We start from the raw sequence: 26,490 nt of genomic DNA on the forward strand, positions 1-26,490 counted from the left end.
CTTTACCTCTTTACTGAAGCTCTCTGGGTCCTCAGTCCAGAATACGGCCCACCAGGCTGCGCAAGTCCGGCCGGTCCAATGGCACTTCCAGAGCTCTCCTTGCAGGTGGAAATCGGTGCCTTCCTTCTAGCGCTATGTGTTGCAGTCCTTCCCTGCTGTGCTTACGGAAAGTACCCCACAACTGTTGTGTCTGTTTCTCGTGTTCCCTCACAACAACTTAATTCGCAATGATCTTCCTCGTCCCTCCAGATACTATGGTAGGAACGCACCCGTATGACGGGGAGGCTCGGAGATCTTCCGGGACTCTATCTGCGCCCCTCTCCTGTTGGTACCCCCCTTTGCCTTCCTGGGTGATGCGTGAGACAGTCCGCCTAAAGCTAACTGCCCTGCCGTAGGTCTGAGGTATGGCTTGAAACTCTTTACCTCCTCGGCGTTCCGGCCACCGGTAGTGCGCCTCAGTAAGGTGCTGCCTCTTTCAGCACAACCCTCACTGGTATCTCCTTTCGCTTGACTTCGTTTCTCACTCAGCACAATCTATCTCGCTTCTAGTCCTTTCTTGAGTCCCGCCGCTTCCAGGAGCCTGCGCGGACCCGTTACGTTCTTTCAATGCCAAGCCTCTGCCAGGATCCCACCCCTGGCAGAGACCCTACAGTCTCTCCCTTCACAACACCCCCTGCCACAGGGTGTTGCTCCGTTCAATCCCGTCAGCGTTCTCTCTAACTTCCTGCCTGACCCCCAGTTTACCCACTATGGTGGGGAGTGGCCTAATGAATAGCACCCTTAGCTCCCCCCGGAGGCCCAGCTGTGAAATGTATTGGTGACTGTGATACCTGCTCAGAGAACTCCTTCCGTGCCATCGAACGCAGCATGGCCCCCCCTAGTGGCTGAACCATGCTACTGCAACGACCAGGACTCTGGGGCGCTGCATAAACACATTAGACATAGTGGCTGAGCCCAGCGCCATTCAATGTGTAGCAGCTGCTGCTGAGTATTGCAGAATAGATCCTAAGTAGTGAAGCGCGCATATACTCGTTACTCGAGATTCCCTGAGCATGTTCGGGGGTCCTCTGAGTATTTTTTAGTGCTCGGAGTTTTAATTTTTCTTGCCGCAGCTGAATGATTTACATCTGTTAGCCAGCATAAGTACATGTGGGGTTGCCTGGTTGCTAGGAAACCCCCACATGTACTTATGCTGGCTAGCAGATGTAAATCATTCAGCTGCGGCAAGAAAAACTAAAACTCAGAGCACTAAAAAATACTCGGAGGACCCCCGAGCGTGCTCGAGAAATATCGGGTAACGAGTATATTCGCTCATAACTAATCCTAAGCTTTTGATCAGGAGTTGTGCTGCAGGACCTGGCAGAGGCCACTACACTTTAGAGATGCACATTTTCTTGTATAACACAGTAATGTAGCACCTACACAGAGCAAACTTTAGCTGAACTAACTTTGTCACCGTAAAATTGTAACACCCCAGGTAACTGGTTGTTAGAGTGATGTTGCCTTCCTTTCGGGGAGGGAGATATCATGCTTGGAGGAAAGGAGGATTCTCTTTACTAGGTAAACACACGCATTCAACACATTCTGAATCCAGGCCAGGAGGGGGAGCTCAGGAACTGGATTCAGGGGAGATTCCCTCAAATATGGATATATGTCCTGGTCTGGAGGAGGAGTTAGTCAGTCTCAGAGAAACACCGAAGGAGAAGGAAGTCTGAGAGAGCAGACAGCGGAGCCGTGCAGCCAGGACTGGGCTGCGGTTCCTGGAAAGGAAGAGAACCCGAGGGGTTGTTGTATGCAGTGAAGCTATTGAGGGAAGGTGCTCAGGAGAGGAAAAGGGCTCAGAGGGGAACTGTGACCGGGCACCCTCAGAGCCAAACCGCAGAAACAGGGTACCGGGAGCCTGAGGATTTTGTGGGACTCTAAGACACATAGCAGAACCGGAGGGCTTAGAACTGTATGTAATTTGCCCGCACCACACCTGGAGGTGAAGCAGCACCGTAGGAGCCCGGGTCATGATAGAGACCCCGTAAAACTGCTCAAGCTGCCCATCATACAGGTACCAGTTCTAGGACAGGAGGAGAGGACTTTGCCAGCAAGCTTCAGGCAGCAGGGACCCATATATTAGCGCAGTAGGAAGGCTTACGGACCTCACCTAGGAGAGGGATCACTTTTACCTCCAAGCCGGCTGGACAACATCACTACCGTTCCCTTTTAATTGAGTGACCATGGCCACGGACCGGGTCGCAGCCATCGTGACATCCCCTTTAAGAGCGACCGGACCCGGTACCGAGCACCCCACTGCCATGGCTGGCGACTTAAAATCTCAACCAGAATTCAATAATGAACAGTGCCATAATGGAATTTTTTAGACTACTGATATAAGTAATAGATAAGTAATAGATTTATTAGCTTATATTACAACTGTTCAGAGCACAGAGGCCCCTATATCAGGTATGTATGGAATAAGCATGAGGAATCTATGAAAGGATATAAAATGCAAGAACAATCTGATATTCCACTCAACACTAAAGAAAAATATGTAGATGACATAATTCAGCGACAGCTTATTAATATTCGAAGTTATAGGCCTGAGGCTGCTGAATTGGACTGATCATATTACAGTAATTAATGATTTAAGTTATAACTGTATTGTCGGCTGCATACAGCTGAAAATGACAATTATAAGGCCAATTCAACATATCGTGCCAATGCAGAAGGGCAGAGCTTTAGCAGCTTTACCACCAACCGTCACCGCCACACCTAATGGCTGAATCCGAATTCACATCATTGTTCACACATGATTCAATCAAATCTACTAGATGATGTGGACATTGATGTGGATGGTGAATTCCATCCAACCAAGATCTCAATACAAAGTCTTCTCATAGATCCAGCAATCAGATAAATAGTGACCATGTCAGTAATTGGTGAGAAACTCTAGGAATCATCTGTATAATTCTCTCTATAATCCAGGATGAGATTCATGGAGATTTTATAGTGAGATCCACAAATAACAAAAGGAGCAAAACAGTTTGTAAATATCAATTATTCTATTTTTGCAGAAGAAACAATACCCACGATGGAACCGAGCACAGAACCAACTCCCACAGGACCAGCAACCACTACCACACAGCCTCCCACTACCACTCAGCCTCCCAATACCACACAGCCTCCCACTACCACACAGCCTCCCACCACCACACGGCCTCCCACTACCACTCAGCCTCCCACTACCACTCAGCCTTCCACTACCACTCAGCCTCCCACTACCACTCAGCCTCCCACTACCACACAGCCTCCCACCACCACACAGCCTCCCACCACCACACAGCCTCCCACCACCACACAGCCTCCCACTACCACACAGCCTCCCGCTACCACTCAGCCTCCCACTACCACACAGCCTCCCACCACCACACAGCCTCCCACCACCACACAGCCTCCCACCACCACACAGCCTCCCACTACCACACAGCCTCCCACTACCACACAGCCTCCCACCACCACACAGCCTCCCACTACCACACAGCCTCCCACCACCACACAGCCTCCCACTACCACACGGCCTCCAACTACCACACAGCCTCCCACTACCACTCAGCCTCCCACTACCACTCAGACTCCCACCACCACACAGCCTCCCACTACCACACAGCCTCCCACCACCACACAGCCTCCAACTACCACAGAGCCTCCCACTACCACTCAGCCTCCCACTACCACTCAGCCTCCCACTACCACTCAGCCTCCCACTACCACACAGCCTCCCACTACCACACAGCCTCCCACCACCACACAGCCTCCCACTACCACACAGCCTCCCACCACCACACAGCCTCCCACTAAAACAGAGCCTCCAACTACAACAGAGCCTCCATCTACAACAGAGCCTCCAACTACCACACAGCCTCCAACTACCACACAGCCTCCAACTACCACAGAGCTTCCCACTACAACACAGCCTCCAACTACAACACAGCCTCCAACTACAACAGAGCCTCCAACAACAACAGAGCCTCCCACTACAACACGGCCTCCAACTACCACAGAGCCTCCCACTACAACAGAGCCTCCAACTAACACACAGCCTCCCACTACAACAGAGCCTCCCACTACAACAGAGCCACCAACTACAACAGAGCCACCAACTACACAGCTTCCAACTACCACTCAGCCTCCCACTACTACAGAGCCTCCCACTACCACACAGCTTCCAACTACCACAGAGCCTCCCTTTACAGCAGAGCCTCCAACTACCACACAGCCTCCAACTACCACACAGTCTCCCACTAAAACACAGCTTACAACTACCACAGAGCCTCCCACTACCACAAAGCCTCCAACTACCACAAAGCCTCCAACTACAACAGAGCCTCCATCTACAACAGAGCCTCCAACTACCACACAGCCTCCAACTACCACAGAGCTTCCCACTACAACACAGCCTCCAACTACAACACAGCCTCCAACTACAACAGAGCCTCCAACAACAACAGAGCCTCCCACTACAACACGGCCTCCAACTACCACAGAGCCTCCCACTACAACAGAGCCTCCAACTACCACAGAGCCTCCCACTACTACAGAGCCTCCCACTACCACACAGCTTCCAACTACCACAGAGCCTCCCTTTACAGCAGAGCCTCCAACTAGCACACAGCCTCCAACTACCACACAGTCTCCCACTAGCACACAGCTTACAACTACCACAGAGCCTCCCACTACCACAAAGACTCCAACTACCACAAAGCCTCCAACTACAACAGAGCCTCCATCTACAACAGAGCCTCCAACTACCACACAGCCTCCAACTACCACACAGTCTCCCACTACTACACAGCTTACAACTACCACAAAGCCTCCCACTACCACAAAGCCTCCAACTACCACAAAGCCTCCAACTACCACAGAGCCTCCAACTACCACACAGCCTCCCACTACAACAGAGCCTCCAACAACAACAGAGCCTCCCACTACAACAGAGCCTCCCACTACAACAGAGCCACCAACTACAACAGAGCCACCAACTACACAGCCTCCAACTACCACAGAGCCTCCCACTACTACAGAGCCTCCCACTACCACACAGCTTCCAACTACCACAGAGCCTCCCTTTACAGCAGAGCCTCCAACTACCACACAGCCTCCAACTACCACACAGTCTCCCACTACCACACAGCTTACAACTACCACAGAGCCTCCCACTACCACAAAGCCTCCAACTACCACAAAGCCTCCAACTACAACAGAGCCTCCATCTACAACAGAGCCTCCATCTACAACAGAGCCTCCATCTACAACAGAGCCTCCAACTACCACAGAGCTTCCCACTACAACAGAGCCTCCAACTACAACAGAGCCTCCAACAACAACAGAGCCTCCCACTACAACACAGCCTCCAACTACAACAGAGCCTCCAACTACCACAGAGCTTCCCACTACAACAGAGCCTCCAACTACAACAGAGCCTCCAACAACAACAGAGCTTCCCACTACAACACAGCCTCCAACTACAACAGAGCCTCCAACAACAACAGAGCCTCCCACTACAACACGGCCTCCAACTACCACAGAGCCTCCAACTACCACACAGCCTCCCACTACAACAGAGCCTCCAACAACAGAGCCTCCAACTACCACACAGCCTCCCACTACAACAGAGCCACCAACTACACAGCCTCCAGCTACCACAGAGCCTCCCACTACTACAGAGCCTCCCACTACCACACAGCTTCCAACTACCACAGAGCCTCCCTTTACAGCAGAGCCTCCAACTACCACAGAGCCTCCCACTACCACAAAGCCTCCAACTACCACAAAGCCTCCAACTACCACAAAGCCTCCAACTACTGCAGAGCCTCCAACTACCACACGGCCTCCAACTACCACACAGCCTCCCACTACCACACAGGCTCCAACTACCACACAGCCTCCCACTACCACACAGCCTCCAACTACAACTCAGCCCCCCACCAGTACTAAGCCTACAACAACTATTCTGCCAAAGACAACCACAACTGCTAAAAACGTATGTCCATTACAATTCACGATTATAAACAGATCATATATGGACAGTCTTGGGGACACATCGTCTGAAGACTATAACAGAGAGTCCACTGAGATAAGAGACAAAGTAAGTAACAATGAATTCATTTCCATACTCTTTTCTATAATCAGATTGTTAGGATGTTGTCCATATATATTTCACAGGGCGCTGTTATACCGTGTACTACCAGGCAGATATATGGCAGATTATAATATTACATCTGATCCTGTCCTATGTTGGGATTTTCATCTAATTTAATGGATTCCTGTAAATCACATGCATTATGTCCTCATTCAGACGTCCGCGAATCTCGTACATGTTCCATCAGTGATTTTCAAAAATAATACACTCATTTATTAAAGTCTATGGAGCTTTTCACACATCTGTGTTGTTTGTGCACTTTGTATCCTTACAATAATCCCTGGGACATGTCTATTGTTGATTGAGTTACAGATCAAAATTGCCCATACAATCTCTTGTCAGTGAAAATTACGGACAGCACTTAGATGTCCTCAGTGTGAGCTGTCCATGTGCTGCCCATGATTAACATAGTTATAGATAGGAGAAGCTTTGTAATCTACGTTTTTTCATATGTGAACATAACTGATGAACCTTGATGGACACACTGAGCAAACACTGATAAAATCGGATACAAAACACTGATGATGCTGGGACTGTTTATACAGACGTCTGAATCAGGCCTAATAGTGATATTTTTTAAACCAGTCTAAGATGGGAGGTGAAATAAATTAATTAAAACGCGCCGCGATATTACTAATGTTTTGTATTTTTACCTTATTGACAGTTATAATGAAATCTATGACTGATATGAGCAGATGTAGTAGACTTGCAAGAAATTTTGTGCCATCTCCTCTTCCTGTAGTTACATGTTCATTATCTGCTGCGTCAGTCATATCTAGGAGTATAGACTAGAGGCTGCAATACAGGATGATGAGAGTATTCCCACTGTCATTACTGGAGCTCTCACCCTTCTCTCCTTTCATCTCTCTACAGGTGATGGTATTTTTAAAGAAAATTTTCCTTGTTATAAGAATATTTAACATAGTATTCACGTAAGTGTTTATTATATTTATTATATACAGTATAAGTGTCAAGAATTTATTACAGTTTTGCACAAAATGTAACAAAAGGGACTCCCACAATTTGATAAATTAATGGAAATTCAAAGATTTATTTTTTGTGCTTTTTTTAGAGTAAAATGTCACACAAGCTCCAATGAGTTTTAAAATGACACACGTTAGTCTCCAACTGTGCAAAATTATTTTATAGATTTTGTAGGTTACTAGGGTACAATTGCTCAACAATGTGACATTTTGAAAAGTAAAAAATGATGACTAAGGCTAAAACATCTAGCCCAAAACAACCTCCATAATGCTGAAAGAAAGAAAAAACATGAACACAACCAAGTAAACAAAAAAGGTGCAAATTACATAATGAATACAGTGTAAATAGTCACTCTTAGAACATTCTACTATATAATTGTCTAAGGGTCACTTCCGTCTTTTTGTATGTCTGTCTGTCTGTCACAGAAATCCCAAGTCGCTGATTGGTCGCGGTCAAACGGCCACAACCAATCAGCGACGGGCACAGTGCGGCCGCGAAATGGCCGCTCCCTACTCCCCTGTAGTCAGTGCCCGCTCCATATTCCCCTCCAGTCAGTGCTCACACAGGGTTAATGGCAGCGTTAACGGACTGCACTCTGTTAACGCTGCTATTAAATTTGTGTGACCAACTTTTTACTATTGATGCTGCCTATGCAGCATCAATAGTAAAAAGATCTAATGTTAAAAATAATTAAAAAAATAAAAAATAATTACATACTCACCTTCTGTCGGCCCCTGGATACTGCCCAGGTCTTTCCCGCTCCTCGCGACGCTCGGGTCCATGCATTGCGGTCTTGTGAGATGATGACGTACCAGTCTCACGAGACCGCTACGTCATCATCTCACAAGACTGCAATGCACTCTTGGGACCGGAGCGTCACGAGGAGCATCGGTAAACGCCTGGGCTAGATCCGGGGGCCGACGGAAGGTGAGTATGTAACTATTTTTTTATTTTAATTCTTTTTTTTAACAGGGATATGGTGCCCACATTGCAATATACCGTACTACGTGGGCTGTGTTATATACTACGTGGGATGTGTTATATACTACATCTCTGTGCTATATACTATGTGGGCTGTGCTATATACTTTGTGGCTGTGGTATATATTACGTGGCTGGGCAATATACTACATCACTGTGCTCTATACTACGTGGCCTAGGTTATATACTGCATGGGCAGTGTTATATACTACGTCTCTGTCCTATATACTACGTGGCTGTGCAATATGCTATGTGGCTGTGCAATATATTACGTGGCTGTGCAATATACTACGTGGCTGTGCAATATATTACGTGGCTGGGCAATATACTATGTGTCTGTGCTATATACTACGTTTCTGTTATATACTACGTGGCTGTGCTATATACTACGTGGAAGGGCAATATACTATGTGGCTGTGTTATACACTGCATGGGCAGTGTTATATACTACGTGGCTGTGCAATATACTACATGGCTGTGCAATATACTACGTGGCTGTGCAATATATTATGTGGCTGAGCAATATACTACGTGTCTGTGCTATATACTACGTGTCTGTGCTATATACTACGTGTCTGTGCTATTTACTACGTGGCTGAGCAATATACTACGTGGCTGGGCAATATACTACGTGTCTGTGCTATTTACTACATGGGCTGTTATATACTACGTGGGCTGTGTTATATACTACGTGTGCTGTGTTATATACTGCGTGGGCTGTGTTATACGCTACTTGGCTGTGCTATATACTACGTGGCTGTGTTAAATACTACGTGGGCTGTGTTATATGCTACTTGGCTGTGTTATATACTGCGTGAGCTGTGTTATATGCTACTTGGCTGTGCTATATTTCTCTGCTGTATCTGTGCATCATGAATCTTGGTATGTGTTAAAGAGCGGGGCCCACTGAGACTCTTTCGCCCAGGGCCCTCAAAAACCTGGAGCCGGCCCTGGCTTCACTGATTGGTCACGCCCGGCCGCGAACAATCAGCGACAGTCGCAGTCCACCCGAGAATTGGCGCGGAATTTGAACCACGCTTCGCTAATTGGTCGCGGCCGGCTGAATCCTTTGTATAAATTGCATTATTCTGAAAACTTCATATATAAACTACATACATATTCTAAAATACCCGATGCGTTAGAATCGGGCCACCATCTAGTTTTTAATATTAGAACAAAGGTGTAAAAGCCACGCGCATCGGCACATAAGACATTTTTTATCCAAGACGGATAAGTCAGATTACTGGTGATTAATATTAAAATGTAGTGACCTCCATAATGAATAATGTAGGGGTCCTTTGTCTTCTTTTCTTCATGAACAGCACAACATGCAGAATTTATAATGAGCTGTGGGTTAATCATGTGCTGCTGCTTCATATATCTGCAGACTATAAAAGCACCACTCCAACGTTTGTTATTTCAGCACTGGAGTGGCACTTTAAGGCCATGTGCACACGCTGCGGATTCCATTGCGGAATTTTCCACAGCGGATTTGCTAAATCCGCAGTGAAAAACCGCTGCGGTTTTTACTGCGGATTTATCGCGGTTTCTTTTGCAGTTTCCTCTGCGGGTTTTCACCTGCAGATTTCTATTGGAGCAGGTGCAAACCCGCAGCGGAATCCGCAGAAAGAATTGACATGCTGCGGAAAATAAACCGCTGCGTTTCCGCGCGTTTTTTTCCGCAGCATGTGCACTGCGGATTTCATTTCCCATAGCTTTACATGGTACTGTAAATGCATGGGAAACTGCTGCGAATCCGCAGCTACGGAAACGCTGCGGATCCGCAGCAAAATCCGCAGCGTGTGCACATACCCTAAATGTAAGCCCCCTGCCCCCGCTCTTATACCTTCTGGCGGCTTCACCTCATCCTGACGCCGCTCCCATTTTGCAGTGCCATCTTGGCCGGAAGTCTGAAGTTGCGTCACAAGAGTTCAATGTACACCATGTTCCAAATTATTATGCAAATTATATTTTTCTCAGATTTTCCTAAATGGTCGGTGCAAATGACAGTCAGTCTAATAAAAGTCATCACCCGTTAGATTATACATTGAATTTTATTGAAGAAACCTCCCAATGATAACAGTATAATCTCCAAAATGAATAAAAACTCAAAACGCACTGTTACAAATTATTAGGAACAGTAGAATTTCTAAACATTTGAGATGTTTTAACCCCTTAATCCCATATGACGTACTATCCCGTCAAGGTGACCTGGGACTTAATTCCCAGGGACGGGATAGTACGTCATAGCGATCGACTGCGCTCACGGGGGGAGCGTGGCCGATCACGGCCGGGTGTCAGCTGACTATCGCAGCTGACATCTGGCACTATGTGCCAGGAGCGGTCACGGACTGCCCCGAGCACATTAACCCCCGGCACACTGCGATCAAACATGATCGCAGTGTTTCGGGAACATAGGGAAGCATCGCGCAGGGAGGGGACTCCCTGCGGGCTACCCTGAGACCCTCGGTACAAGGCGATGTGCTCACCTTGTACCGAGCGTCTCCTCCCTGCAGGCTCCGGATCCAAAATGGCCACGGGGCTGCATCCTGGTCCTGCAGGGAGGTGGCTTACCAAGCGCCTGTGGATCGCCCCCACGCAAGGGCAATGGGGTATTCGGTACCGGGTCCTGCGGTTCGAAGGGATGTCACGGTGGCCCGACCCGGTCCGTGGCCCTTTGAGAGACATCCAGTAAAAGAGTCTATAAATGTGGGGAATGTTCGTGACGCCACCTGTGGTATTCGGTCAGGGTGACCGACGCTGCTAGGGGTCCGCTGGGGTGATGGAATGGCAGCTAGATGGTATACCTTCCCACAGGTGAAGTGTATCCCCAGGGCTTCCCAGAAGTGTAGATGGTGATGGTGAACGATGTAAGGCGCAATGAATAACGAGGACACAAAGGTTACAGTCTCTTTACCTTTACTGAAGACTTCAGCATCCACAGTCCAGAGTACCGACCACAGGGCAGGCAGAGTTCGGCCGGTCCGAAGGCAAATCCAGAGTTCCCTTATCCAGGTGTAAATCAGTAGCCTTCCTACTAGCGCCTGTGTGTTGTAGTACTTCCCTGCTGAGCACCACGGGATAGTCCTCACAACCTTTGTAGATGTTCTAGATGTGATTTCTTCCTCTCTGTCCCCCAGATGGTGTGGATAGGACAAACCCGTATAACTGGGATGGCCTGAGGCTTGTTTATAGGGACCCTAGAGATGCCTCGACCCCCACAATTTGCCACCGTGTCTTCTTAGGTATTTAAGGTCAGGCAGCCAACTTGGAATAGACTGTCCCGCCGGTCTCTGAAGTAAAGCGTAGAGTCAATTACTCCCTCGGTGTTCCGGCCACTGGCTACGCGCCTCAGAAGGAGGCAGCCTCTACAGGACAGAACTCCTCCTGGTGTGGTCTCCTTGTGCTGTGACTTCGTTTCTCACTCTCCACAATACAATTCCTTTCTTGTCCTTTCTTAGGATGCTGCCGCACGTGGGGCAGGCGCAGCTCCATGTCTTTCTGTCTCGTGCTAGGCCTCTGTCAGGATCCCACCCCTGACAAGGGCCCTCTGTCTGCAGCTCAGATGTTCTTCCTTTCCCCCTGTCTGCCTGACAGGTCTTTCCTGGGCCGAGCCCATTCAGCTTCTCTCTGACTTGATGTTACCTGGGCAGAGCCCAGCCTGCTTCTGATTCACTTCCTATCCAACCCACCAGTTTTACCCTACTGTGAGGAGTGCCCTAATAGATAGGAGCAAGGCTCCCCCTGGTGGACTGGAGTGTGAAGTGTAGTGTGTGTCTTGTGATACCTGGCAAGGTGAACTCCTTTAGTGCCATCAGACGTAACATTACTCCCCCTGGTGGAAGAATGACGTTACTGCAACGACCAGGACTCTGGGGCGCTGCACCTGCTCAGAGCAAGCGCTGGTAAGCCTGCAGCCCTGCATGTGCTCAGTGCTCTGCAAAGTGTCAGATCAGCGATCTGACCTTATAACATGATGCCCCCCCTCGAGCAATATTATAAAGTAAAAAAAAAATATTTAGATGTGAAAAAAAAAAAAAATTCCTAAATAAAGAAAAAAAAAATATTGCTCCCATAAATACATTCCTTTATCTAAATTAAAAAAAACAATAAAAGTACACATATTTAGTATCGCCGCTTCCATAACAACGCGACCTATAAAACTGACCCACTAGTTAACCCCTTCAGTGAACACAGTAAAAAAAAAACAAAAAAAAACGAGGCAAAAAACAACGCTTTATTATCATACTGCCGAACAAAAAGTGGAATAGCACGCGATCAAAAACACAGATATAAATAACCATGGTACTTCTGAAAACATCATCTTGTCCCGCAAAAAACGAGCTGCCATACAGTGTCATCAGCGAAAAAATAAAAAAGTTATAGTCCTCAGAATAAAGCGATGCAAAAATAATTCTTTTTTCTATAAAATAGTTTTTATCGTATAAAAGCGCCAAAACATAGAAAAATGATATAAATGAGGTATCGCTGTAATCGTACTGACCCGACGAATAAAACTGCTTTATCCATTTTACCAAACGCAGAACGGTATAAACGCCCCCCCTTATCTACAGCATTCTGGAATATAATGGAACTAGAGAGAGTACAAAGGAGGGCAACAAAATTAATAAAGGGGATGGGAGAACTACAATACCCAGATAGATTAGCGAAATTAGGATTATTTAGTCTAGAAAAAAGACGACTGAGGGGCGATCTAATAACCATGTATAAGTATATAAGGGGACAATACAAATATCTCGCTGAGGATCTGTTAATACCAAGGAAGGTGACGGGCACAAGGGGGCATTCTTTGCGTCTGGAGGATAGAAGGTTTTTCCACCAACATAGAAGAGGATTCTTTACTGTTAGGCCGGCGTCACACTGGCGTATTGCATCCGATGCGAGAGCATCGGATGCGATATGCTAATGACACTCGGCTCCTGCTCGCCGCAGAGCAGGAGCCGAGTGTCATGCGTCTGTGCTCCGATTCTCTTGCACAGGGAGGATCGGAGCACCGCTGCGGAGGAGGCGGAGAAATGAATTTCTCCATCTCCTCCATTGCTGGGGTCCGCTTTTAACGCACAGCACTCGGATGATATCTGAGTGGTGTGCGCTGTCTCACTCGCACCCATAGGCTTATATGGGTGCGAGTGAGCCCAGAGTTTTCCTCGGTCCGAGACAATCGCAGCATGCTGCGATTGTCTCGGACCGAAGAAAACGGCCGACAAAAAGTCGGCTGCTGGGAGCTGCCCCATAGCTGAACATTGGTCCGAGTGCAATGCGATTTTTTATCGCATTGCACTCGGCCGTTTAAAACGCCAGTGTGACGCCGGCCTTAGGGCGGTGAGAATCTGGAATTGCTTGCCTGAGGAGGTGGTGATGGCGAACTCAGTCAAGGGGTTCAAGAGAAGCCTGGATGTCTTCCTGGAGCAGAACAATATTGTATCATACAATTATTAGGTTCTGTAGAAGGACGTAGATCTGGGGATTTATTATGATGGAATATAGGCTGAACTGGATGGACAAATGTCTTTTTTCGGCCTTACTAACTATGTTACTATGTTACTATTCTGTAATGCTGCAGATAAGCCTGCGATGTATCCTGAAAGATAAGAAAAACAGGTTATATTATACTCACCCAGGGGCAGTCCAGGTTTGGTACGGGTCCGATGGATGTCGCGGTCCGGGTCCGGCGTCTCCCATCTTCATGCGATGACGTCCTCTTCTTGTCTTCCTGCCGCGACTCCTGCGCATGCGTACTTTGTCTGCCCTGTTGAGGGCAGCGTAAAGTACTGCAGTGCACAGGCGCCGGGCCTCCCTGACCTTTCCTGGCGCCTGCGCACTGCAGTACTTTGTTCTGCCCTCAACAGGGCAGACAAAGTACGCCTGCGCAGGAGCCGCGGCAGGAAGAAAAGAAGAGGACGACATCGTATGAAGATAGGAGGCGCCGGACCCGGAACGCGACTCCCATAGGACCCGGACAGAATCAGGACCGCCCCTGGGTGAGTATAATATACCAGTTTTTCTTATCTTTCAGGATACATCGGGGGCTTATCTGCAGCATTACAGAATGCTGTAGATAAGCCCCTGATGCGGGTGGGCTTAGTTGATAGGCCAATTTTGGGGTCACAGATTCCCTTTAAATCCAATTTGCATAATAATTTGGAACATGGTGTAAGTCTATGAGAGCCAGAAAGAGACCAGAGAGAGGCTGTCATAGAGATGTATTGAAAAGTGACCTCTACGCCAATCCATGAAACACTGGAGCTGCCAGCAGGTCACTTTTTGTCAGAAACAGACGGGAGCTACACTGGAAAAGGATGAAGGCGGCGGCAGGTGAGTAAGAGACAGAGAGCAGGAGAATTACATTTAAAGCACCATTCCAGCGGTGAAAAAACAAAAGCTGAAGTGGTGCTTTAAATAAACTGGACACCTGTGATTCCAATTGAATCAGTGTCGGACTGGAGCACCTTGGGTCCACCAGAGAAAATCATTCTTGGGGCCAACTATGTAGCTACATAGAAATAAATACAAGACCAGCAATTGTGCTGTAAATCATGCTCATATCAGGGTATAATAAGGTAGTACATGTCTTAATTATGTAACAGGGGTTGGGGCAGCCCCCTCATAGAATATAAAGTAGCCTCCTCACAGAATATAATGAAGCCTTCATATAATATAATGCAGCCCCCTCATAGAATATAATGTAGCCCCCCTCATAGAATATAATGTAGCCCCTTCATAGAATATAATGCAGTCCACCCATAGAATATAATGTAGTCCCCTCATAGTATAATGTAGCCCCCTAATATAGTATAATGCAACTCCCCAGAATATAATGTAGCCCCCTCAGAGTATAATGCAACCTCCTCATAAGGTATAATGCAGCCCCCCATAGAATATAATGTAATCCCCCATAGGGTATAATGCCGCCGCCCCCTCACAGAATATAATGTAGCCCCCTCAGAGTGTAATGCAGTCCCACTCATAGGGTATAATGCAGCCCCCCTCATGGGGTATAATGTAGCCCCTCTCATAGGGTATAATGCAGCCACCCTCATAGGGTATAATGCAGCCCCTCCACAGGATATAATGCAGCCCCACAAAAGTAAGAAATGCACATAGGTTTTAATCTGTTTCCGCTGCAGAAACACATAAAAAACGCATGTTATCCGCATCTTTGTATATCAATAAAGTTTTGTCAAAGCCAAATACCAGGAAGCATCAAAAACAGCTTTACTTAAAGGGAAGGTGCCACCAGTTTTCTTGTAGTTTGTTTTTTGTGAAATTAAGCTTAAAATAGTAAATAAAATGTATTAATGCAATGTTTGCACTGTTTGCAAACATTTCTATATGAAAAATATTATATATTTTCTTACAAATATATATATTGACCACTAGGGGGAGCATTTTCCGTTTTAGACCTCAAGCAGCTATAGTGAGACTTACCAGCTTTACTGTTAGCTGGAAAATCTGGGCAGTAACTGCTGACATCAGCATTTCCCTCTCCTTTTGGGTGGTCTAATATCCCTGGGGCAGAATGAAGAGCAGCATCACAGGGCAGAGCCATTTTGTGTGTGACTGACCTGTGATCTGCTATCACCAGCAGTTAGTGCATCAGAAGCACAGTTAGTTTATGTGATGTGTATGGAGCAGCATTGTCTGTGCAGAGCTGTCTGTGACTCATCCCTCAGTAAGATAAGAAGGAGCTCCAGGTCTGCAGTGAATGGCCAGGCATTGTGGAGGGAGGGGAGAGATACATTGTATGGCAGAGAGAGGTGTCAGGTGTCACCTCTCTGCAGGCTGGGAATGCAGCTTAATGGAGTGAATGGAGCTCCTGTGATAGAGAGTAAGTGGAGCTGGGCAGAGAGCACTGGGCTATAATAAAATGGCTGCTAGTCACACCTACAGCAGTGAGTTGTGCAGCCCACAGAGGCGTGCCCAGCTCACTGCTAACACCTCTCCAATGTTAAAGATAGGGTCAGCGTCGGTCTATTATCTCCTATGTCCATGGGGTGCTGTAAAATGACACTGTTAGTGCCCTGCTACTGCTGCAAAACCAAGATGTCAGCCCCCAGTTCCTTCTTTAAACACATATAACACACGAAATCTGTTTCACATGCATTTAAAACTTGGTTATAGCAGCATGTTATGCTACATTACAGTGATTTATTAATGATCTACAAACGCGGTACCTTACCTTTAAAGCATCACACTTCAAAAAGAGACAAAAATGCAGCGTCAAAAAAAGCGATAAAAATGCAATGAAAAGCCACAAGTAATCTAACTTAAATAATAGGTGCAGAAATAGTTCTGAAATTCTGCAGCGTCAAAAACGCACCAAAAGCTCATGGTGGGAATGTAGTCTAAGGCCACATTCACATGTTCAGTATTTGGTCAGTATATTACATCAGTATTTGTAAGCCAAAATCAGGAGTGGATGAAAATTGCAGAATTGTTGATGAGTTTCTATTGTACTTTTCCTCTGATTGTTCCACTCCTGGTTTTGGCGCAGTCAGACGGCTGTATAACACAGAGATGATCGCACAGCAATGCCCGGCCTGGAAGGCGCTCTCCTGATTCTAGTGTGAGACCGGCATAGAAATACAAGCTGTCATGTTCGGGTCAGGAGAGCGGCTGGATTATAATGAGCGGTGGTTGAGCGTGTGCAGCGGCTTCATATAACTGCAGAACATTAAATAAACCACTGGTCACTTTTCTTTGGCTTTTCCTGTAACTCCCTCTGAATCATACAGTCATACCATAAAGGGGACTGTAAGACTTAATATACACTTGTATATCAGTGAGCAGGTGTCAGAATTACCATCGATAGCCACCAAAAAGAACAAATATGGCTGCAACTTCTTGTCCTCAGGTAAAACAGACTGCAGCTCTGCAATAGGAATAGTCACAGGAAAATGTCTAGTTCATGGAAGATTGATGGGTGTGAGGACAGCTGGTGGAGGAGGGATACAAAGAAACTATTTTAGTCCTAAATAAGTGAATAAATGTGCAGGTGCAAATCTGCAATGTAGAATATGTAGGTTTTGGTGTAGGAGAGACTTTCTCCTGGAATAATCGTCACCTACATCCCCCATTCTGCTGTCATGTACAATACACTGGATGCTTCACACTTCTAACCTGACTCTTTTGGATCTTTTCTGCAGGAGCGGTTCCTTAGTTCCCTCCATGGATGCAGAATTTGAAAATGCCACAGTAACCCCGACCTCCAGAGAAATGGTGGAAAAAGTCGCTGCAGAACTGGCACAGACGACCCCACCGAACACCATTGATGATTTACAGATTGATCCCCAGAGTATTCGGTCTAGAGGTAAGTCTACACTGGGATTATTCAGAACCATGTCACACTCACAACTGAACTCCAAAAGCAAAAACAGACCCCACACCAGACCCCCAATAAATATAGACCAGGTTCTGTGAGTGGGAGCTGAGTGTCAGTGCTTTGTGCTCCGATCCTCTCGCGAGAGAGAATACTATCACAGCTACGGAGTAGACGGAGAAATCAATTACTCCATCTCCTATGCTGCCATGCCATTTCCTCCGTCTCTACTGCAGCCATGCTCTGATCCTGTCATGCCATAGGATCGGAGCACACAGCACTGACACTCGGCTCCCGCTCGCAGCAGAGTTGAGCCAGTGTTATTAGTACGGTATATTGTATCCGATGCTCTCACATCAGATGTGATACAATCGTGTGTCTCCTGCCTCAATCTCCAAACAAAACGCTAGTTTTTTTTATTCCGTTTTTTTGGAGAGTTACTGCTCCAAAAACTCAGCTTAACCCCTTAATGACCGTCAATATGTCGTTTAACTGACCTGAGATATAAGAGAGTATCATCCCCATACAGGTGACAATGGAGCAGCTGACACTACACTATAGCTGGCAACTTGCTGCATCAGACACAATCAGTGTTGGCACCGTCCATATCAGGTTAACCCCTTAGATGCTGCTGTCAATAATGACTATATCATATAAATGGTTAACAGAGTGTGGGGGCTTCCTCTTTATCCCCATGGGCCCCCTGAGATCATGATTGTGTTGTCCTGATGTTTGCTATGGCACTTCACGGCCAAATAGCGGCCTTAGAGTCTGCCGGCTACACTGGCCTGTTCAAAAGTCAGCGACATTTAGGTGGTAATGATCAACTTTTTCATTCCTGTCATGTCACTTTGCATTAATTCCTGAAAAGCACCTGAAGGGTTAATAAACTACCCGACAACAGTTTTCAATATGTCAAGGGGTGCTGGTTTTAAAATGGTATCAGTTTGGGGGGATTTCCTATATATAGGACCTCTAAAGTCACTTTAAACCTAGATAGGTTCCTAAAAAAAATAATTTTGCAAATTTCCATGAAAAAATGAAAAATTACAGCTACATTTTTAAACCTCCTAAAATACTAACAAAATAAAATTACATTTTACAAATGATACTGATGTAAAGCAAACATGCGGGAAATGTTATTTATTAATATTTTTCTATGGTATGACCATCTAAATTAAAGGGATAATCATTCAAACTTTGAAAATTGCAATTTTTTTACATTTTTGTCAAATTTGTGATATGTTTTATAAATAAACACAACACATATGCACCTAAATTTACCATTATCATAAAGTATAATGTGTCACGAAAAAACACTCTCAAAATCACTGGGATTTGTCAAAGCGTTCCTGAGTTATTACCACATAAAGTGACACAGGTCAGATTTTTAAAATTTAGCTCTGTCACTAAGGGGTTAAAAGCTAGGCTCCCACCATGAGCTTTTAGTGAGTTTTCAAGCTGCATGTTTTTGCTGAGTAAAAAATGCAGCATCTTACAGTTCTAGCAAAGTGGATATGATTTATAGAAATCTCTAGGCCACTGTGCTTCTTTTTAACGCTGCATAAACTTCCCTGTGGTGTATTTTTCAAATCTGCAGACTGCCAATTTTTCTTGCGGGTATGCTGAGTTTTCTGTGCGGATTTTTCCCAAAGACATTTATTAGATGCAGAAACATCTGCAGCAACAAAAATGCCTATGCGTTTTTAGTGAGTTTCTGCGGCAGAAACGCATGACCAACTCATGTTATCGGCACCTAAGTATAGCAATAAAGTTTTTTCAAAGCAAAAAACCAAGAAGCATCAAAAACAAAGCAGTTTTACTTAACCCCTTCACCCCGAAGCCTGTTTTCACCTTCCTGACCAGGCCAATTTTTACAATTCTGACCACTGTCACTTTATGAGGTCATAACTCTTCAATGGATCCCGGTGATTCTGAGATTGACATATTGTACTTCATGTTAGTTGTAAAATTTCTTTGATATGACTTACGTTTATTTGGGGAAAAAAAAAAGAAATTTGATGAAAATTTTGAAAATTTTGCAATTTTCAAAATTTTAATTTTTATGCCTTAAATCAGAGAGTCATATCTCACAAAATAGTTATTAAATAACATTTCCCACATGTCTACATTACATCAGCACAATTTTTTTGTTAGGAAGTTATAAGGGCTAAAAGTTGACCAGCGACTTCTCATTTTTACAACAAAATTTGCAAAACCATTTTTTTTAGGGACCACCTAAAATTTGAAGTGACTTTAAGGGGCCTATATGAGAGAAAATACCCAATATGACACCATTCTAAAAACTGAACCCCTCAATGTGCTCAAAACAACATTCATGAAGTTTATTAACCCTTCAGGTGCTTCACAGAAATTTTTGGAATGGGAAGAAAAAAATAAACATTTACTTTTATTTCACAAAAATTTCCCTTTATACCTATTGTTTTTTTACTTTTGAAAGGGTCACAAGAGAAAATAGACCATACATTTTGTTATGCAATTTCTCCTGAGAGTGCAGATACCTAATATGTGGAGGAAAACAACTGTTTGCGTGCACAGCAGGGCTTGGAAGGGAAGGAGCGCCATTTGACTTTATGAATCTAAAATATGCTGGAATAATTAGTGGTTGCCATGTCGCGTTTGGAGAGCCCCTGATGTACCTAAACAGTGGAAACCCCCAACAAGTGACCCCATTTTTGAAACTAGGCCCCTGAGGGAACTTATCCAGATGTGTATTGAGCACGTTGATCCCACAGGTGCTTCACAGAAGTTTATAACGTTAAGCCGTAGAAATAAAAATAAAATCACATTTTTCTCGCAAAAAACTTTTTTTAGCTCCATATTTTGCATTTTCATAAGGGTAAAAGGAAAAATGGACCTCAAAGTTTGTTGTGCAATTTTTCCGAGTTTACCGATACCCCATATGTAGTCGAAAACTACTTTTGAGGCACAGTGCAAAGCTCAGAAAAGAAGTAGCGCCATATTACAGTGCAGATTTTGCTGCACTTGTTTCAGGGTGCCATGTTACATTGGCAGAGCCCCTGAGGTGCCAGAATAGCAGAACCCCCCCATAGGTGACCCCATTTTACCAATTAAACCTCTTAATGTATTCATCTAGGTGCAGTGATTATATTGACATCATAGGTGTATCGCAGACTTTTATACCATTGGGCAGTGAAGAAAAAATAATTTACATTTTTACAACCAAGATTGTGTGTGAGTTCCAAGTTTTACATTATCACACTAGGAAATTGGTAAAAATGGCACCAAAATGTATCCCACAATTTCTGCTGAATGTTGAAATACCCCATATGTGGCTGTACAGTACTACTTTGCGATACGGGGTGACTTGGGAGGAACAGAACGCTATTTGCCTTTTGGAGCACAAATTTTCCTAGACTAGTTTGCGGATTCCATATAAAGAGCCCCTATGTGCTAGAAAAGCAGAATCCCCTGAAGTGACCACATTTTGGAAATGATATCCCTTTGGGAATTTATCTACAGATGTAGTGACATAACATTTCACAGTTATCTGGTGCTCTACGCTGACCACTTACTTTGGGGTTTCCATCTAAATCTCTGAGTGACATGATTCAGATAAAGCCCCGAGGGGGGAGGCAGAATGAAAAAATCAACAGCATTTAAAGAATTGGTTTTATTTATTTTTTATGCAGTTCCTCGTGCGGTATAAGAGATTAGACAACTTTACTCTTCGGGTCGGTGCGATTACAGCGATACCAGATTTATATTGGGTTTTTGTGTTCGGCTGCTCTCACACATTAAAAGACGCTTCTTATTGCGAAAACTAGTTTTTGCGTCAGCATATTTTGAGAGCTATAATTTTTTCATATTTTGGCCAATAGAGTCATGTGAGGGCTTGTTTTTTTTTGCGGGACGAGCCGACGTTTTTATTGGTACCATTTTCGGGCACATGACATTTTTTAATCGCTTTCTACTCTGATTTTTGGGAGACAATGAAGAAAAACCAGCAGTTCAGGAATTGCTTCTTTTTTTCTTTTTTTTTTACCATTCCATGTGTGGTAAAATTAGTAAGACCGCTTTATTTTTTGGGGTCATTTATATATTTTTTGTTTTGGCGCTTTTACACAATGAAAACTATTTTATAGAAAAAAAATAATAATAATTTTTGCATCGCTTTATTCTGAGAGCTATAACTTTAATATTTTTCTGCTGCTGGAGCTGTATCATTGCTTGTTTTTTTGCGGGATAAGATGATGTTTTCAGTGGTACCATTTTTATTTACATCATCTTTTTGATTGCATTTTATTGCACTTTTTGTTCGGCGGTATGATGATAAAGCATTGTTTTCTGATCCCGTCATAGCTTACTACTAACTGTTATTTGTCTACTGTTGGTTTAAGGCCGGTTTCACAAGTCAGTGGCTCTGGTACGTGTGGTGTCAGTTTTCTCACGTACCGGAGACACTGACACACGTATACACATTAAAATCAATGTGTCTCTGCACATGTCAGCGTGTTTTCAAGGACCGTGTGTCCGTTTGAAAAACACGGAGACATGTCAGTGTTCGTGGGAGCGCACGGATCACACGGACCCATTAAAGTCAATGGGTCCGTGTAAAACACGTATCGCACACGGATGCTGTCCGTGTCCAGTCCGTGTGCCGTGCAGGAGACAGCGCTACAGTAAGCGCTGTCCCCCCAGCGTGGTGCTGAAGCTGCCATTTATTTCTTCTCTCCAGCAGCGTTCGCTGGAGAGAAGGAATGAAAAATCATTCCACACATAGGGGTGGAGCCGCATATTCATCACTGTAATGAGCGGTACCACGTGACCGCTCATACAGGAAGAAGCTGCGGCGCTGAGAGGAAGCATCGAAGGAGCCGGGTGAGTATTTTATTTCCAGCGGGCGGGCGCACAGGGGGTGGAAGGGGGGAGGTGACAAGGATCTTTATTTTAAACACAAAAAAAATTTAAAAAACAATGATTTTTCATTCCTTCTCTCCAGCGAACGCTGCTGGGAAGAAGGAATGAATTCCGGCTTCAGCACCAGATGCAGGGGACAGCGCTTATCTCTAGCGCTGTCTCCTGCACGGTCCGTGTGATACCCAGTCGGCACACGGGCGGCACACTGATGTGCCACGTGAGCACACGGACACGGATAACTCCGGTACCGATTTTTCCGGTACCGGAATTATCTGGACTACAATAACATAAACAGAGTACAATTTCTAAAAGTCCCATAATTTCAGTTGGGCACAAAAACGAAATCTCTACCCATCAAAAACTAAAGGAATTAATTTCTGTTTGTGTCAATGCAGTCTATGGTTATGTTGAGTGGCAGTCTAAACCCTATTTTAGGAGGATTCAGATGGAACCACCAAATGCAGTGCAGAAAACTCAATGTGAACAGGGCCTGAGGCTGCTGCACATCACTGATCTTATGACAGCAATTCCTGGTCTAATCTTTAAAACAAAACGAACTGAATCCAAATCAACTCAATGTTCACATGAATAAAGAAAATTACAATGTGATTATTAATGTGGTTGGTGATGTGGATCACTCCAAGATTTATAAGGCCGGGTTCACATTACGTTTGTACCACACACTGAAGCCCTGAAATATGAGGTTTGGGCAGAATCCCCGACAAAGCCATTCACAATATGACAGACGGAATTTCTCTGGCATCTGACATCAGTGTCCAGCAAAGTCAGAGAACAAAGTGACTCCATATCATTAGTCAATGGCTTCATCATGGTTCTGTCCAAATCCCGAATTTCAAGCTTTAGGTCAGAAGCCACAACAAAGCCAGGAACGTGTTGTCCAAACAATGTGAAAATAACCTAAGACAATACAAAGTCTTCTCATAGCTCCAGCAATCAGATAAATAGTGACCATGTCAGCAACTGGTGAGTAACTATAAGAATCATCTGTATAATTCTCTCTATAATCCAGGATGAGATTCATGAAGATTTTATAGTGAGATCCACAAATAACAAAAGGAGCAAAACAGTTTGTAAATCTCAATATTTCTATTTTTGCAGAAGCAACAATACCCACGATGGAACCGAGCACAGAACCAACTACCACAGGACCAGCAACCACTACAACACAGCCTCCCACTACCACAAAGCCTCCCACTACCACACAGCCTCCAACTACCACACAGCCTCCCACTACCACACAGCCTCCCACTACCACACAACCTCCCACTACCACACAGCCTCCCACTACCACACAACCTCCCACTACCACACGACCTCCCACTACCACAGAGGCTCCCACAACCACACAGCCTCCCACTACCACACAACCTCCCACTACCACACAGCCTCCCACTACCACACAGCCTCCCACTACCACACAACCTCCCACTACCACACAGCCTCCCACTACCACACAGCCTCCCACTACCACACAACCTCCCACTACCACACAACCTCCCACTACCACACAGCCTCCCACTACCACACGACCTCCCACTACCACAGAGGCTCCCACTACCACACAACCTCCCACTACCACACAGCCTCCAACTACCACAAAACCTCCCACTACCACACAGCCTCCCACTACCACACAGCCTCCAACTACCACTCAGCCTCCCACTACCACACAGCCTCCCACTACCACACAGCCTCCAACTACCACACAGCCTCCCACTACCACACAGCCTCCAGCTACCACACAGCCTCCCACTACCACACAGCCTCTCACTACCACACAGCCTCCCACTACCACACTGCCTCCCACTACCACACAGCCTCCTACTACCACACAGCCACCTACTACCACACAGCCTCCCACTACCACACGACCTCCCACTACCACAGAGGCTCCCACTACCACACAACCTCCCACTACCACACAGCCTCCCACTACCACACAGCCTCCCACTACCACACAGCCACCTACCACACAGCCTCCAACTACCACACAGCCTCCCACTACCACACAGCCTCCCACTACCACACAGCCTCCCACTACCACACAGCCTCCTACTACCACACAGCCACCTACTACCACACGACCTCCCACTACTACAGAGGCTCCCACTACCACACAACCTCCCACTACCACACAGCCTCCCACTACCACACAGCCTCCCACTACCACACAGCCTCCAACTACCACTCAGCCTCCCACTACCACACAGCCACCTACCACACAGCCTCCAACTACCACACAGCCTCCCACTACCACACAGCCTCCCACTACCACACAGCCTCCCACTACCACACAGCCTCCCACAACCACACTGCCACCTACTACCACACAGCCTCCCATTACAACACAGCCTCCCACTACCACACAGCCTCCCACTACCACAAAGCCACCTACTACCACACAGCCTCCCACTACCACACAGCCTCCAACTACCACTCAGCCTCCCACTACCACACAGCCACCTACTACCACACAGCCTCCCACTACCACACAGCCTCCAACTACCACTCAGCCTCCCACTACCACACAGCCACCTACTACCACACAGCCTCCAACTACCACACAGCCTGCAACTACCACAGAGCCTCCCACTACCACACAGCCTGCAACTACCACAAAGCCTCCCACTACCACAGAGCCTCCAACTACCACACAGCCTCCCACTACCACACATGCTCCCACTACCACACATGCTCCAACTACCACAGGGGCTCCCACTACCACACAGCCTCCCACTACCACCCAGCCTCCAACTACCACCCAGCCTCCAACTACCACACAGGCTCCCACTACAACAGAGCCTCCCACTACCACAGAGCCTCCCACTACCACAGAGCCTCCAACTACTACCCAGCCTCCAACTACCACCCAGCCTCCAACTACCACAAAGCTTCCAACTACCACACAACCTCCCACTACCACGCAGCCTCCCACTACCACGCAGCCTCCCACTACAACGCTGCCTCCAACTACCACGCTGCCTCCAACTACCACGCTGCCTCCAACTACCACACAGCCTCCAACTACCACACAGCCTCCAACTACCACACAGGCTCCAACTACCACACAGCCTCCAACTACCAAAGAGCCTTTCACTACCACAGAGCCTCCCACTACCACACAGGCTCCCACTACCACAGGGGCTCCCACTACCACACAGCCTCCCACTACCACACAGCCTCCCACTACCACACAGGCTCCAACTACCACAGGGGCTCCCACTACCACACAGCCTCCCACTACCACCCAACCTCCAACTACCACACAGCCTCCCACTACCACAAAGCTTCCCACTACCACACAGCCTCCCACTACCACACAGCCTCCCACTACCACACAGCCTCCCACTACCACAATCTCTCCTACTACCACAGAGCCTCCAACTACCACACAGCATCCCACTACCACAGAACATCCAACTACCACCCAGCCTCCCACTACCACAATCCCTACCACTATCACAGAGCCTCCAACTACCACACAGCCTCCCACTACCACACAGCCTCCCACTACCACAAAGCCTCCAACAACCACACAGCCTCCCACTACCACAAAGCCTCCCACTACTACAGAGCCTCCAACTACCACACAGGCTCCCACTACCACAATCCCTCCCACTATCACAGAGCCTCCAACTACCACACAGCCTCCCACTACCACACAGCCTCCAACAACCACACAGCCTCCCACTACCACAAAGCCTCCCACTACTACAGAGCCTCCAACTACCACACAGGCTCCCACTACCACAAAGCCTCCAACTACCACAAAGCCTCCCACTACCACACAGCCTCCAACTACCACACAGCCTCCCAGTACCACACAGCCTCCCACTACCACACAGCCTCCAACTACCACACAGCCTCCCAGTACCACACAGCCTCCCACTACCACACAGCCTCCAACTACCACACAATCTCCCACAAGTACTAAGCCTACAACAACTATTCTGCCAAAGACAACCACAACTGCTATAAACGTATGTCCATTACAATTTAGGATTATAAACAGAACATATACGGAGAGTCTCGGGGACAGATCGTCTGCAGACTATAACAGAGAATCCACTGAAATA

General features: G+C 46.4%; 2 protein-coding genes across 2 annotated transcripts in view; one reads left to right on the top strand and one right to left on the bottom strand.

Annotated features, from left to right (window-relative positions):
• LOC143788243 (uncharacterized) overlaps positions 1–26,490 on the bottom strand; it is a 107,218-nt gene that overhangs the window by 80,516 nt on the left and 212 nt on the right. The window lies entirely within an intron of this gene.
• Positions 14,405–26,471, top strand: LOC143788132 (uncharacterized). The gene is made up of 5 exons (XM_077277540.1): positions 14,405–14,487; positions 17,319–17,482; positions 22,789–22,916; positions 24,463–25,125; positions 26,415–26,471. The coding sequence occupies exons 1-5, from the start codon at positions 14,405–14,407 to the stop codon at positions 26,469–26,471; spliced, it is 1,095 nt and encodes a 364-aa protein (XP_077133655.1).

The sequence above is a fragment of the Ranitomeya variabilis genome, chromosome 8, assembly GCF_051348905.1.
Source record: "Ranitomeya variabilis isolate aRanVar5 chromosome 8, aRanVar5.hap1, whole genome shotgun sequence".
In the NCBI taxonomy this organism is placed as follows: Eukaryota; Metazoa; Chordata; class Amphibia; order Anura; family Dendrobatidae; genus Ranitomeya; species Ranitomeya variabilis.